Below are 15,739 nucleotides of genomic sequence, written 5' to 3' on the forward strand. Positions count from 1 at the left end.
TGTAATATATGTATATATATATATATATATTTTAAAAATTAAAAACAAAAGACTAGAATTAATGTAATGACAGAATCTGGAGTCTTTATCTTGGACCGACTTTTACAAAAACAAGGTTATTGTAATATGTCTTTAAGACAATGACTTTATGGCATAAAACATATTAATAATGGCATGTTCCTATTGAGATTTCACTCTGTATTCCAGGGGCAGATGCTTTAGTTATAACATTTTAAAAATAAGAGAGTAATATAGTTCCATAGCAGTTAGGAATAAAATCTACAATTTTTTTGAACATGATTAAATCTAATTTTAAAGTAGATTTTGAAGGTTAAAAAAAAGAAATCTACTTTTGCTCCATGATTTTATCTTTATTATTATGATTTTTATAACTATTTCTATGATTAGTTTATGATTATTATTATTTTTTGGAAGTTGGAATTTAGAACATTTCATCTAGAAATGCTCATATTGAAGCTCTGAAATGCTAGAGGCCTATCAGTTTATGTTCGTATTGGCTGATATTTAGTATTAGAAATGAAATGAAGTGAGACCTTTTACTGAAAGGACATTGTAACAATACACGTGACTATTCTATGAAAACAGAGGGGCTTTCTCATCCCAGAGGGTTACTCTAGATATTAAAAACCCTGAATCCACTAGGATAAAAAGAAAAAAAGGACAAATTCTTTCTTATTTCAATTACTATGGTACTAAAAACCAATCTGCTCACACTATGTGTACTAATATTCTTAGAGGACTAAATAATTAATTTTGGTGTCAGAGGCTACAGAAAAGAGCATAGTAATTTAAAATAAAACTACTGTACATTTTTGGTCTGTATGAAATTGACAAAGCTCTCTCATGTGCATTATAATGAAGGAAGCAGGTAGATGTGGCAACTGAGTCTCAGAAAAGCTTAGCATCTTATTCAAATTCAATAGAGCTAAGAAGGAAAGCTTCAATTTCATCTACATCTGGCCTGATGTGGTTCCTATACCAAAGTGCCTCTAGTGCAGTGCTTCTCAAACTTTAGTGTCCTTAAAAATCATGTGTACATGGGGGGACTGGGGATGGTAGAGCTTTACCTAGTATGTGTGAGGCCACTGGATTCAATTCTAGGTACAAGAAAAAATCAAACCAAAACAAAAAAGGATCAAGTGGGGCACCAAAAAGAGCATCAGTTCTGTGATTCCCTCAGACCCTGAGATTTTGATTCAGTCATTCAGGAGTGGGGCCAAGAATCTACACTTTAAAAGGCACTCGAGGAAATTCTGCTAGACTGAGTGTGTAAACCACACTTTGAGAATAGTACTCCAGGCAATATATGATTATGTAAGGTGGATATTCTGGGGTTGAAAAATGGCACATGAGAACTGACTGACTAATGTCAAAGACTGACTCTTGCTGGTTAAGGCCAGTTGAGAAAGCAGGATTCATGAATGACACGGACACATTAGTAATATAAAAGATATGTGTGGTGGCACATGCTGGTAGTTGGTGCGAAATATTTGAGAATGGAAACCAAATACTATACCTTGTGGAACCCAAAGTGGACTCTCTGCAAGCTGACTTGGAGCACATACTCCTGATCAGCATGCAATTTGATCCATTTGTTGTCATCTCGTTTGTCTGCAGTCAGAGTTGAGACAGAGAGTTCATTGTGTCCTTCAGCTAAGTCATCCCATGAGCCTTTAACACTTATGCCAACATCTATCACTGGCAAACGAGATAAAAAATTCCATGCCTAAAAAGAAAAAACAACAAAAAAAAGTCACATGGAGTGATCAACTAAGAAATAGTGTAATTTTAGAAAAATCAAACTTTTAATTTTGAGATTAATTCTGAATTCAATGCAATTGAAAGAAATAATGGACATCTTTTGCATCGTTTACCCAGTATCATGCAATGGTGGCATTTTTCAACACTATAGCACAATACTAGGATACTGGCATTGACACAATCCACTGATTATTCAGGTTTCCCTAGTTTTTCTTGTACTTGTACGTAGGTGAATATATGTAGAACAGTGTTTTTTAAAATCCTCTTTAAGTTTTTTTTTAAACCAAAAAGTTATTATCTAAACTTATAACTTATTATAAATGCCTCTTCATATTGAGTGGTTATTGACTATACTAAAAAAAAAAAGAGGGATTAAAAGTGTTTATTGCTATTTTTTTTTTTTAAAAGAGAAGCATCTATTTTAACGTTTATATGACTTTTAAGGTAGAAAACATTACTTAGGGATATAAAGGAAATCTGAAAAAAAATCTGTGATGCAATTGTTGATGTCAGTATAATCCATTGACCACTTGTTATATAACATAGGGAATCCTGTAAGACTAGGGTTCCTTGTAAAAACAAATAGGTTTTTTTTTTTTTGGCGTTATCATGCTGAAAGTACCAGTTAAAATCACACATATTAAAAGAGTAGAAATATTTTACCAACTTTATTCTTGCTTTTTAAATTAAAAGATATTTGTGAGTAATCAGTATTCCAATAGTACATGCTTAACAATGCTGAATGAACAAATGAAGGAATGAATCTTATATCCATGGAAAGTGTATAACACCATAAACTTGAGGACCTAGGTAACTATAACCTTTTTTTAACATTTACAATTATGTGGTAATATAACTATTGGTCAAGACAACTTCTTTTTTTTAACATTTATTTATTTTTTAATTGTAGTTGGACTCAATATCTTTCTTTATTTTTATATGGTGCTGAGGATCGAACCCAGGGCCTTGCACGTGCTAACCGCTGAGCCACAACCTCAGCCCAAGACAACTTCTTAATAGCTGTTTTATCAGTTGTTACCTTCTAAGGTAGTTTTTAAAGTTACACAATGACTTTAATTTTAGTTTTCCTTTTAGTTCTTTTATATATGGTATGGATTTCCTTATAAGCTTTAATTTTCTGTTTGCTAAGACTTTAGTGTTGCTGGTATATGTAATCAAATGCAGTAGGTTTGACGAACCAAACTATCACTTAGGAATCAAAAAAAATAAATAAATCCAATGCAAAATTTCAATTCAACTCCAATTTCTGCAGAACATTTAATTTTGTGAAACAAAGCAAGTAACATTTACCACACAAAGCAGGACTTCGTATGTTTTTGTACTCGTACCATTAAATTAGTTACCAATATGATGTTTTCTGATATTAGCAACTCACTGAGATTTTTCTTTACAATGCTTCCAAATGTCTACCTGGCTTATATATACATATGACATCTTTTTGTAGGACTTATTATTATGTTTTAATTTATAATGTGTACACATATATTTATTTGGTATATATGTATATTTATGTATATAAAACATGAGCTTTTTAAAAGAAACTGCTAAGATATTTCAATACCAGCCAAACATATTTATCTGAGGATTAATCTTCATCTATTGAATCAGGCAAGAGCACTGCCATGCATATAATTATTTAATTAGCAGCCAAATCCTCTGCCAGTCAGCAGCCGTTCCAGGCATACTGATGGGGTAGGAGATGCAAATCTCACAGTCGTACTGCTTTTTCTCATTACTACTGCAATTAGCACTTAAATTGATGCTTTAAACATACTAATTTCTGGAATAATTCAGGATTTGTATGTTACCTGGGATCGCCTCACTGCAGAGCCGACACCAGATTGCTCTGCAAATTGAAGCACTTTTGAGCCAAATAACCATCATCATATCAGACAGAGCCAATTTGCATTTGGTTTTAAAGATAACAGAATGGCAATTTATGCAAATAAATTAAGTAAGTTTACTTCTGAGTTCTCCCTGAACTAATTATAACAATGTTCTAATTTTTCATCACATCTAAAACTTGGCTTCAAATCAACGTATGCTATATTAGAAATCTGTTGTTGCTAACAGAAACCTTGTTTTGATTTCAATATATTGCTTTTATTCATAATTTTAATGGTAATTTAGTTAGAAAGGTAGACATTTATTATGAACATTTAAATAACTTTTTTTGTGCCAATTTTGGGTTCAACAGAAACTGAACAATCAATCAGACATTAATGCCTGTTACACTTTTTCCAAGTCTTGTTCAAAAAAAAGTATTACTTGGAAAGAAAAAGAGATATGCTTTAAAAGTTTCTTTAATATGTGCACATACAAATCAATATAATCATGTTATAAATCCTGAACATTTACTTTGACATGTTTAGGGTAAAACTGCTTAAGACTTAAAAGGCTAGAAAGCCAAATATATCTGGCATTGTTCATTTGGTTTTTGGCCTTCCAAAGATTGTTTAGATTTAACTTTCCATATAAGTTACATAGTTCACAAATAAGGGGTTTATTTGAAAGAATCTCTTTGAATCTAGGAATAATAATGTGATTAAAATAAGAGTGGAACATAAACAAGTAATTGAAGGAATTGTATGAAAATATACCCTACCATAAAAAATGCAAAACTACCTAGAAGAGACGGGGTAGGCTCCTGGGTAATGCAATCTGGTGATGGACAGGCTAAATGAAGCCTTCCGAAGCGAGCTTGAAAGCATTATACTGAACAAGTTCTAATAATGCCAGTAATCTTATTAATTACTATTACTATCATTTGTTCAATTATTATTCTATGTCAAGAACTATATAAAGCAGTTTACATAATACTATTTTGTTTAACTTTCACAAGAATGTCATAAGATATATATAATGTTTCCATGGTTAGTAAATAGCAAAGACAGAATTTAAACACAGGTGGGACTGACTTCAAAACCCACGTCCTAAGTTAGAAAACTCTTGGTACAACTTCACAGAGTAAGGGGGCCTTACCTGCTTTGTTTTGGTGGCCTGTAGCTCCTTCTCGACCATGGAGCTGAATATATGGTCTTTCCCTCCACAGGCATGAATCAGTTCAGGAAGGCACTCAATGGAGGTTCGGCACCTAGCACGTGAGCACTTTATAACTGGTTTCCATTTCCTTAGAAATTATATCAACACCAACAAAATAACCCTTTCAAAGCACAAGTAAGATTTTCTGATAACACTGGTGTGTATGATATTAACAGTTGTTAAAAAATTAAGATATAACTCTTTATAGGCCATTATATTAAGTTTTAAATATTGGCTAACATTCTTTATATCAACCTAAGGCAGTATCACTATCATTGTATGAAATCTGTAAACTCTAAATCATGTATCAGGCTCAGTAAATACTTAAAAGAGTTCATATGCAGTGGATGTCTTTCTATAGGAAGCACTGATGTGAAACAAGGTTTCCATGGAGATAAAGTGCTGATGTGAAACCCTGACATGTTTTTGGTGAATGTGTGCAAATGTCTAATATAATTACTTGAATAAAATTTTACATTTTAAGTTTGGGGAGCACAGAATTTAAAGTACACTTTGGAGATCTTTGAGATAATTTTAAGTTGTGCCAGATCACAGGAACACGAGCCACCTAAAAGTTATAGTAAGAAGAAAATATAGTCGAAATTATATTAACATTGAATTTTTAAGGGTGATAAGAAAATTGGACCAAATCTCGTACACCCTCAAGCAGATTCCCTCATAGATGCTGTGTGAGGTTGTACCTTTAATGTGCTTTCTATACTGCTAAATCCAACTCACATAACCTTCAGAACCTTACCAGAAGGGCTTCTGACAAGTTGTAGATATATCTACCTTCTCTCCATGCCACCTGTTGCTGATATGGCTCACTCTCTGAATGTGTGTTAGTTTCTAGGGACATCCTATGGTAGGGACTCAAGCATACCTGTCACCCTGTCACCCAGTACACTTGATTCAAATTAGGATTTTTCTTAGGGGACCCCAGGTGTTCCTGAGGTTCTTGTTGGCATCTGTACTTGAATGGCTTAAATAACTGCGATCCTCATGCAACTGACAAGAGGTATAGGGCGCATGATGGCAAGCCAGACTATTTTGGTTATCTCCATAACTGTGAAATAACATTCTGGCTGCAAGGTATCTCAATTGCTGTGAAACACTGGTGTGAAAGAGACATTTTCATTTAAACACTGTCAATCTTGCTTGTATATTGTACTGTTCCTTGCTGAAACATTTGCAGCCATGTATGTGAGACCTAAGGGTTAAATTATTTGATACTAATATAAACTCAGTACATATTATATCTTGAACTCCCACTATACCTAACTATCTAGTTTTGGACATTTCAGATCCATAATTTACTATTTTTAAAAAACATTTTCTTTTAGTTGTAGGTAGGACACATATCTTTATTTTAATTATTTTTATGTGGTTCTGAGGCTCGAACCCAGCGCCTTGCATGTGCTAGGCGAGCGCTACCACTAAGCCACAACCCCAGCTCCCCACAGTTTACTTTTGACAATGGATTTCAGATCCCTCAGTCTCTTCTACATAACAGAAGCTGGCAATTTATTTTGGTTTTAGATCACAAAACACCTTAATAATGTTTTCTTAAATAAAGCTGATAATGTAAAGGAATAAATGCAGTTAAAATAGAAACATATTTAATATTGCAAAGGGAGGACAAACAATTTAGGTAGGAGAAGGTTAAAATGAATTGTGGTTCATCTTGGTACTGAGGGCATGTCTCCTTCTGGGAAAGGGGCATTTTTACACCAAAGAATCAATATTGTAGGCACCACATGAAATTCCAGTGTCTATATGTATTTTAATAAGGGAATTTGGGGGGATCTGGAGGTGTAGCTCAATGGTACAACCTAGCATGCATGAAGCCCTGGGTTTGATTCCCAGAAATACCCACTCCCCTCCAAAAAAAAAAAAAAAAAAATCCATTGAGAAAACTTAAAACAATTACATTGCAAATTAAGACAATTACCTGAAAAGGTGAAGATGGTGCTGTTCTATGTTTGGTAGTGTAAGAAGAGAAGAATCTTTTAACCACCTACCCTGGATCAACATCTGAACCAGGTTGGTGATATTCAGGGCAGTCACCAGCCAACCTTGGTTTGCAGCCACATCCAGCATTGCCTGAATAGGCAAAAAGCACCATGTTACAAGAACATCAAGGCATTTACCCTCTCCCATTGGAAATCTTACATTAGCTTTAACAAAACAAACAAAAACAACAAAAAAAATTAATTATTTTATCACTAAATTACTATTCATCCAAATAAAAACAAAATAAACTACAGTTGGATGGGGAGAGCAAAATGAATTTCCTGTAACATCCTACAAAAAGTCAAACACTAAGCTAATTTTAAGAGTAAAAACTCATTGTACTTTGAAAACAAATACTTAATAATTCACTATATCAAGAATACTAGTAGCTGCATTTCTTCTTTTTAAAACAATTCTTTTTAGTTGTTGATGGACCTTTATTTTATTTATTTATTTATTTATACATAGTGCTTAGAATTGAACCCAGTGCCTTATGCATGCGAGGTAAGTGCTCCACCACTAAGCTACAACTCCAGGCCCTTCACAGAGTCTTTTAAATTTGAAAACCAATGATGGTAAGGAGAGAGAAGGTTTTCTTGCGAAAAACTCACTTTCCCCAAAGAGCAAGTTAAGAATAGAGTCTTGTTCTCAATGACAATAATACACCGCATACTAGGCAAAGGGGCAACTGCCAGTGGTACGCGTGGAATGATGAAAAGCTATTCATATTAGTCTATACATTTAATCAAATGTTTTATGGACAAACAAAAGGCTGCATTTGCTTAAGGCAAAACTAAACAGTGAAATCTTATTTAAACAAAGGAGAAGTTTACACAGGCAAAGCCATTTCAATTAAATTAGATTCTGGAGAATGCTGACTTAAAGACACATAAGTTAATATTATGATCTTAGGCAGTTATTTCATACAGTTTTAAGACTCCACTCTCTTATTTTTGGATGTACCTAGCAAAGCATTACAATGATACTTTAATGGTAAATATTTCACTGACAGCAAAGTATTTATAAAATCTTGAACAAAAATCTATTAATTTTGAAATGATTTTAAGCTGTTCTAGTAAAATAATTTCCTGTACTTCTAAGAATTTTGATAGAGACATATTCTTCTTCTAAGTTGCAAATTTCCAATTCTGTGTTTTCTAATGTACAAAAAGTAAACTATTTAAATAAATTTGGTTAAACTAACCTATGATCTCTTTATATACATTACAGGGAAATAGAACAAAGTTTTTGCATACCCTAATTAGTGTTAAAGGATGGTCAAATGATTTTTAGTACCTGTTAACCTGCTAGTTATACATCATAAAGCCTGAATGTTGGTATAATAAATATATGTGTCTTTATGTGCATGCATGATTGTGTATACACATATGAATGTACATATTTATAAATCCAGAGAAGATACATTTATATTTTTCTTTACAAAGAAGAAAAATGCACTTTTTCTGTGAAGTATAGGAAACAAGCAGGTTATGATGAATGTATGCTACATACAGAAAAAAGTAGTTCACTAGTTGTAACTCTTGAGACTTGCTAAGGGAAAAGGAAAAGAAAAATGAATAATTATACCTAATTCAATATCATAACTTGTAATGTAGGGTAACTATGGCAATTTTAAGTGTGATTTTACATTACAACTTGACTGGAAATAAATTCCAGACCAAAAATTCACATACTAGAAGAGCTGGATGAATGAACCATATGTTTTTAACTTTGAAGTTTTGATGATAAAGTTGAAAGATTGCATAAAATTTATGAGACTTCCCAGAATTTTTCATTGTATGATCCAGATGTGAAAATGTAAAAAAAAAAAAGCAAAATAAGTGCTTATCATGTGAAGTAAATGAAAGGCCATATCACGAATTGAAAAACTATTATCTTTTATTAGTTTACAGAAAAGGCAGGTGGGTAGATCAAGAATCTGGGATGATGAAAGGTTTTGAGGCTTGTGTGGTGAACCAAATGCTATTACCCTTTTCTCTCTGCTCAAACCACCCTGGTGCTCCTGTTGTCTCCTCCCTACTACTTGATACTCCCCCTCCTTGTCTCTTCTGGAACGTTATATAAATTTCCTTTATTCTCAATCTCATAATTTTTCTTTAATTTGTACTTTATATTTTTTCACACTGAATTTTTAAAGAGGTAAAACTGGTCATGTCATTCCTCTGCTAAAATTTCAATGCCATCATTTGGTAAGGAGAACAAAACTAACATGTCTCTCTGCATTACAGATGGTCAACACCCCACTATCTATTTGGTCCTTGATTTATCTGGTCCTTACTTTTCTCTCTGGCCATCCCCCCACCTCGCATAGAGCAATAGAAAATTACTGGTATTTTTTTCACATTTACCCTTGCTTTTATTGATTTATTTTTTAAAACAAATATCATTCCTTTTGTTCACTTGAAAAATTCCTATTCATTCTTTGGGTCTAGCGTAAACGCTACTGATATTATGAAACTTCACTGATTCTTTTTGAGGGGTGGGGAGAGAGAGAGAGAATTTTTATTATTTTTTTATTAGTTGTTCAAGACAATACAATGATCTTGACATATCATACATTTGACTCAAATAGGGTATGAATTGTCATTTTTCCCCGTGTACAGATTGCAGGGACACATTGGTTATACATCCATGTGTATACATACAGCAATCCTAGTGTCGGTTGTATTCTGCTGCCCTCCTCTCCCCTCCCCTCCCCTCCCATCCCTATTGTCTACCCATACTACTGTGACATTTATCTCTCTCTCTCGAGAGAGATAATTTTTAATATTTATTTATTTTTTTTTAGTTTTCGGTGGACACAACATCTTTGTTTGTATGTGGTGCTGAGGATCGAACCCGGGCTGCACGCATGCCAGGCAAGCGCGCCACCGCTTGAGCCACATCCCCAGCCCTTCACTGATTCTTTCAGATGGTTTTGGTCCTTTCTCTATGCCTTTGCTGCTTTTGAGGAATGCCATCATTATTATAGTATGACTTTTTGTTTACACACCTGTCCTTTGAACTATAGGCTCCTTGACAGCAAGAATCTGGAATTATTTTCTATAACTCCAGCCCTGGCAAAGAACACTCAAAAATACCTGTTCTACTAAAGAACACTGGAAAGCCCATGGTACATGCTTATAATCCCAGTGGCTCAGGAGGCTGAGGCAGGAGGATTTTAAATTCAAAGCCAGCCTCAGTAACGTAGTTAAGGTCCTAAGCATCTCGGCAAGACCCTGTCTTAAAAAATAAAAAGGGCTGGGCATATGGCTCAGTGGTTAAGCACCCCTGGGTTCAATCCTCAGTAACAAACTAACAAACAAAAGAATATAGATTAAAAAATTATAAGAATTATAGTAAATTCTGCCTAAGTTACTGTACAAAACAGAAGATAAAACACAAGTTTTGATGTCACACACAAACAGATTTGAATCCTAATTCTGTCCCATTTATAACTCAGGAAGATCACTTTACCCTACTGAACCTAAGCTTCTCACTAATAGAAGGGTATCATATTTCACCTCCACATGTTTTCTTTTCCAAGAAGCAAGATACTTGCAGCCCTGCCTGGCCTAAGTGGACAGAATGTCACATTCTTTAGCAAACTATCTGTTAACTGCTGGAGACCAGATCCTGAAACTTTGGGAGATAAAAAAAGGTTCTTTCTAACCATAAAATCTGGAATCCAATTGGAACGGATCAGCATGGGTGAAGGTGACCTGGAGTTGCCATGACAATGGAAACTTGAAAAAGTCAAGAGGTGAACCTGGCCAGGAAGCCTGGCTCTTGCCCCTGGCAAGACCCCTTGCTATGACACTCTTAGGCCTGATATTCACTCCTTACATTTTAAACTGCCTGGTCCAGTTTGTTATATCATGCCTAAAAGCAACAAAACTAAAGATGGTCTTGACTTCTAAACAGGAAGACCTTAAATATCCAGCTTTATAAAGGTTGATGCCTTATATGATACAGACAGGCATCAGAGGGGGAAATGAAGAAGAAATATTACTTTACAGTTTTGGTCTTTGTAAGAGTGTTACTTAATTACTGGTCCCTATAAGAGTGTAGTTTAAGTACTTGTGTAAATTGTAGCATTTCTATGCTAGTTTTTTTTAAAAATATAGCTCTCAGAAATGTAAGCATACAGTTATTTTGAGAAACTGCTGCCTGTGGTGAAGGTCACTTTGTGATGTCGCGTGGAGGTATTTCACTGCATTCATTCTGCATCTGTGTACTACTTATTGAAGAATTCCTGTGCATGATCTTTGGTCACACAGGTCAGTAATTCAAACTCACCAATGTTGTAATGGTTAAAAGAAATGATATCAAATATCCTACAAAAGTTCCACGTAACCTCAGCTCGGGGCCCAGAATTTCAGAGCACTAGCTCATCTGGGTATGCCGGAATAATAAACCTGAGTTCTCCAACAATACCCCCCCACCTCAAAAAAAAGGGTATCATATTTCCTTTTAGGTGATCTATGAGGGTAAAATGAAATGTTCTACTTACTATATTAGTACCTAATATACTACGCTACAGAGTGGATACTAATGGACAAATGCCTATTTTAAAGTTCCTCTATGATAAGATGAAGACATCCTAAATCAACCCATTCTTTCTAACAGGAATTTTCTTTGGTCTTTTTGGTGTTGATTTCGACGCTGGGCAGTAGAAGATGGGCAAAGGAGATGCATGGGATGGAAAATACAGGTCCATCAAAAGAGGTGTGCAGTTATAAGAAAGCCAGGAGAGAAGGTCAAAATTCGATCCTGCAACTTAGGTCAAACTGGAAGGTGTGGGCCTTCTCAATTCAGTGGGCAAGTTCATTTTACTTTTCAGAAGTGCGTAACTAATAGGAGCTAAGGATGGGGGAATGGTCTAGGTAAACAAGCTGGGGGATCCTGGTAGTATGTACCTTTATATGACTGAGCCTAGGAAGGACTGACTCTATCTCCTTATCTTTATAGTAGTCTGTCTGGCAGATAAGGTCTAATAGGTATATGCTCCTCTCCAGAGTCTGGCTTTGGCTATAGCTGGAGAATATGGCTTAGTTTCCATGTTACCTTGAAGTCCTTTACAGAGATGCAATGCTTAACAATAAAAGGCTGCTTCATACACAATGGAGTATTACTTTGCATTAAAAAAATGACAAAATCATAGAATTTGCAGGGAAATGGATGGCATTAGAGCAGATTATGCTAAGTGAAGCTAGCCAATCCCTAAAAAACAAATGCCAAATGTCTTCTTTGATATAAGGAGAGTGACTAAGAACAGAGTAGGGAGGAAGAGCATGAGAAGAAGATTAACATTAAACAGGGATGAGAGGTGGGAGGGAAAGGGAGAGAGAAGGGAAATTGCATGGAAATGGAAGGAGACCCTCAGGGTTATACAAAATTACATACAAGTGAGGGGAAAGGGGAAAAAAATAACAAGGGGGAGAAATGAATTACAGTAGATGGGGTAGAGAGAGAAGAGGGGAGGGCAGGGGAGGGGAGGGGAGTGGGGATAGTAGAGGATAGGAAAGGCAGCAGAATACAACAGACATTAGTATGGCAATATGTAAATCAGTGGATGTGTAACCGATGTGATTCTGCAATCTGTATACGGGGTAAAAATGGGAGTTCATAACCCACTTGAATCAAAATGTGAAATATGATATATCAAGAACTATGTAATGTTTTGAACAACCAACAATAAAAATAAAAAAAAAAAAGGCTGCTTCAGTACATTGAGAAATAACCCTGGACATTTTCTAGCAACTTTACATTAACATTAGGTAAATACTGAATCCCCTTTCACCTCTTATCCTCTTTCTCCTTGGCACACTATCTATCAGACAAAGAATAATTCTGAGTACAGGGGGAAAATACATGGGGGCTGACTGCATAAGACCTTCTACCACACTGGAACCAATTTCAATTGATTGCTGATTCAAAACAATTTCTCATATCCAGTCATGGCAGAGTGGAAATGTGATTTCTAGTACACTATGCATTTATAAAATTACAATGTAACAAAAGAAAACCCTAATCATTATTACTAGAAACAGTGGGGCTATTGTCATTTGCTGATGAGGGGTGGGTTGAAAAGGAGGCGATGAGTTTGGTCTTGAACACATTTTAACTGGGTTGCTACTATGAAGCCAGGTGAGAAGTTCAAGTGAAAATGAGCTGTGGAGAAAATACAGACTGGAGCTCTGAAATCCTGTCAAAGAGTTATATGAGCAACCCTATCTGTGGCAGAGGTAGAGATAGTAGAATTGAGGTTACCAGGAGATCTGGAAAGACAGAAAAGAATAATGGAGGAGGATATCTAAGGACTCTCAAGGCCAAGAACAGACATTTGTTAAGTGTCTACTATTTGCCAAAAATTCTGTAAAATGTTTTATGTAAGATACTGAATTTAAGCCTATTTCACAGATGGAGAAATTGTGGCTAAAAGAGGTAAAGAAACATGTCTAAGCCTGCATAATTCTGGTAAGTGGGATTAAAATTCAATCTAAAGGATTTACTTTAACAACATTCTGGGTAATGTGGAAGGTGTGTAGAATTTAAATGGGGTTATAAACTAGAATTATAGATTTTATGAGAAATGGGTATAGCTGTAACAATGAAACTTTGAGAAGTTTTCCTGACAACACAGTATATTTAAAGTAAATATAGTCGGTCATCCCTTAGTATATATGAAGGATTGGTTGTAGGACCCTGGCAGATACCAAAATTCATAGATGCTCAATCTCTTATTTAAAGTACAGAATTTGTATGTATCTTCCTGTATGCTTTGAATTCTCTCTAGATTACTTACAATACCAAATAAAATGTAAACATTATGCAATTAGATGTTATACTGAATTGTTTAGGAAATATGATGAGAAAAATATGCTGTACATATTCAGTACAATTTCTTTCCTTTACATTTTTAATGTACCATTGATTGAATCTGAAGATATGGAATTGAAGAAAATGGAAGGCCAACTTTTTAAACTTTGGATAAAGTGTAAACAATAGTATAATTCATGAATATCTGACACCGATTTGAAGGTGGTGTGTGGTACACTTCAAAGAGACTTAGAATACAGTTTCGAGTTCCGTGCCTCTAATTTTACTGTGAAACCTTGGGCAAATCCCTTAACTCCTGGTATTTATTTTCCTCATCTGAAAAATATAATTTGATTAGGTACTTTTTAAGGTTTGTCTTCTGTCCAAGCTTTACTCTTTCAGTGATTAAATACCAATACACTCATACTATACAATTATTTGTTTTTATGAAGTTTGCTTTCTATCATTTTAGGTGGGCTATAATATCCTTAAGGTCAGGGGTAGAATATACTAAATACAAAATAAGCTGTATGGAGAAAAAACCCCTCCTGAGTTCAGAAGATGAGGGTTTCTGAGGTCCAGAAACTGATTATACTGATGCCAGAGGGTTTCAGTAATCTCTGTAAATTGGAGGTGATATCTTCTGCTGTGAGAAAGAAAAATGTTGGGAATAATTACTGGTAGAATGAAAGATGTGGAAAACAACAAAACAAAACTAGAGCTGTGAGTTTCAACGACTCTGTAGTAGCAAAAATTAGCAGTGCCCTGTGGTTGTTTACAGCAATAATGAATAATTTGGGTGTGAAAGCAGAGAATTCAGGTGTTACCCAGGGAGGTAAGATCTTTTAGGGAATCCTGGCGTTATTGTTAAAATGGCTAACTCTGGGACTGATGCTATTTAGGTGGCAAGTGAGGTTATAATGGGACTGAGGAATAAACTGAGGGGTCAGGAAGGAGAGAAAAGATCCCAGGTCATAGTATCAGAGTTTAGTCATGTTGACTGACAAAAATGCTGCAGCCAAAGAGGTGACTTGGAAGATGATATCACAAAGGTGGAGGGTGAAGTGGTTTAGATATAACAGCGATAAGAGTAACAGAGTTTGGGATGTATATCATTATGATATACATAAGGTTATTTGTTTAAGCTACTATGATGGAACCGAAGATGGAGAGCTGAAGGCTATTAACTGGTGCTTAAAGAAGGTGGGGAAAGAGATCTAGAGATTGGGAGACACTTGAAAACAAATCTTATGTACAATGAAAACTACAAACAACATAGATGGAAGAAGCAGGAATCTGAGAAGGAAGTGGTTGGAGAGACCCAGGGAGGTCTACTCTTACTGTGGGGAGTAAGAAGAATCAGCCAACTCAAGAGTTTCAGAGAGAAAGGTGAAATGAAGATGGTGTATGTATCTGCCTCTATTTCAGCAAGAGAACAAGAGAAGGGAGGAGAGAAAGAAGGATAAGGTGAAATAAGGAGGCAAAAAATAAAAAGAGACAGTATACTTTTGCTAGAACTCCTCCCCATATGGGAAGTACAAGAGCTTCTGAAGTACTTGGTTATATACAAGGGTGAAGCAAAACAAAACAGCAATGGCAAAAACAAACAAGAAGAAAAAGCTTAAAACAGTGAGAACTTAGAAAATGAACAATCTTTAGAAGGAAATATGTTTTGGGTGTGAGGCTCCTAAAGTCAAGGTGTGCTTTTTGACTTGGATACATTTCATGTCCTCAATATTTATTTTGAATCCATTTCAAGAATTCCCTAAGCTCATCAATCTTGGTCTTAGCAATTGCCAATTATACTTTAAACAGCTAATACTTTGACAATATCTCTCTATTTTATATCAAGTATTATGAATCTCATGCAATTATTGTGAAAAGATTCAAATGGTGAATAATATAAAATCCAGACTGTGTAGACAGTATGTATATATAATATAATGAAAATATTTGTACAGTAATATATAGTATAAAACACTTTCACAAATGGCTATAGTTTAATCCTTAACAATACCAACTATGAGGCAGGCATCAGTATTACCTGCTTTCCACAGAC

At 35.0% G+C, this 15,739-nt stretch overlaps 1 protein-coding gene across 7 annotated transcripts in view; it reads right to left on the reverse strand.

Annotated features, from left to right (window-relative positions):
• Ascc3 (activating signal cointegrator 1 complex subunit 3) overlaps positions 1-15,739 on the reverse strand; it is a 355,403-nt gene that overhangs the window by 1,945 nt on the left and 337,719 nt on the right. For 6 of the 7 annotated variants that reach the window (XM_048814551.1, XM_015499653.2, XM_048814495.1 and 3 more), the window contains 3 exons: positions 6,797-6,948; positions 4,786-4,933; positions 1,538-1,747 (listed from right to left, as the gene is read on the reverse strand). In XM_048814551.1, the coding sequence (XP_048670508.1) occupies positions 1,538-1,747; positions 4,786-4,933; positions 6,797-6,948 (510 nt within the window). The remainder of the gene's footprint in view (positions 1-1,537; positions 1,748-4,785; positions 4,934-6,796; positions 6,949-15,739) is intronic. The other variant, XM_048814518.1, reaches the window with a different exon arrangement.

Source organism: Marmota marmota, unplaced genomic scaffold (assembly GCF_001458135.2).
Source record: "Marmota marmota marmota unplaced genomic scaffold, marMar, whole genome shotgun sequence".
NCBI lineage: Eukaryota > Metazoa > Chordata > Mammalia > Rodentia > Sciuridae > Marmota > Marmota marmota.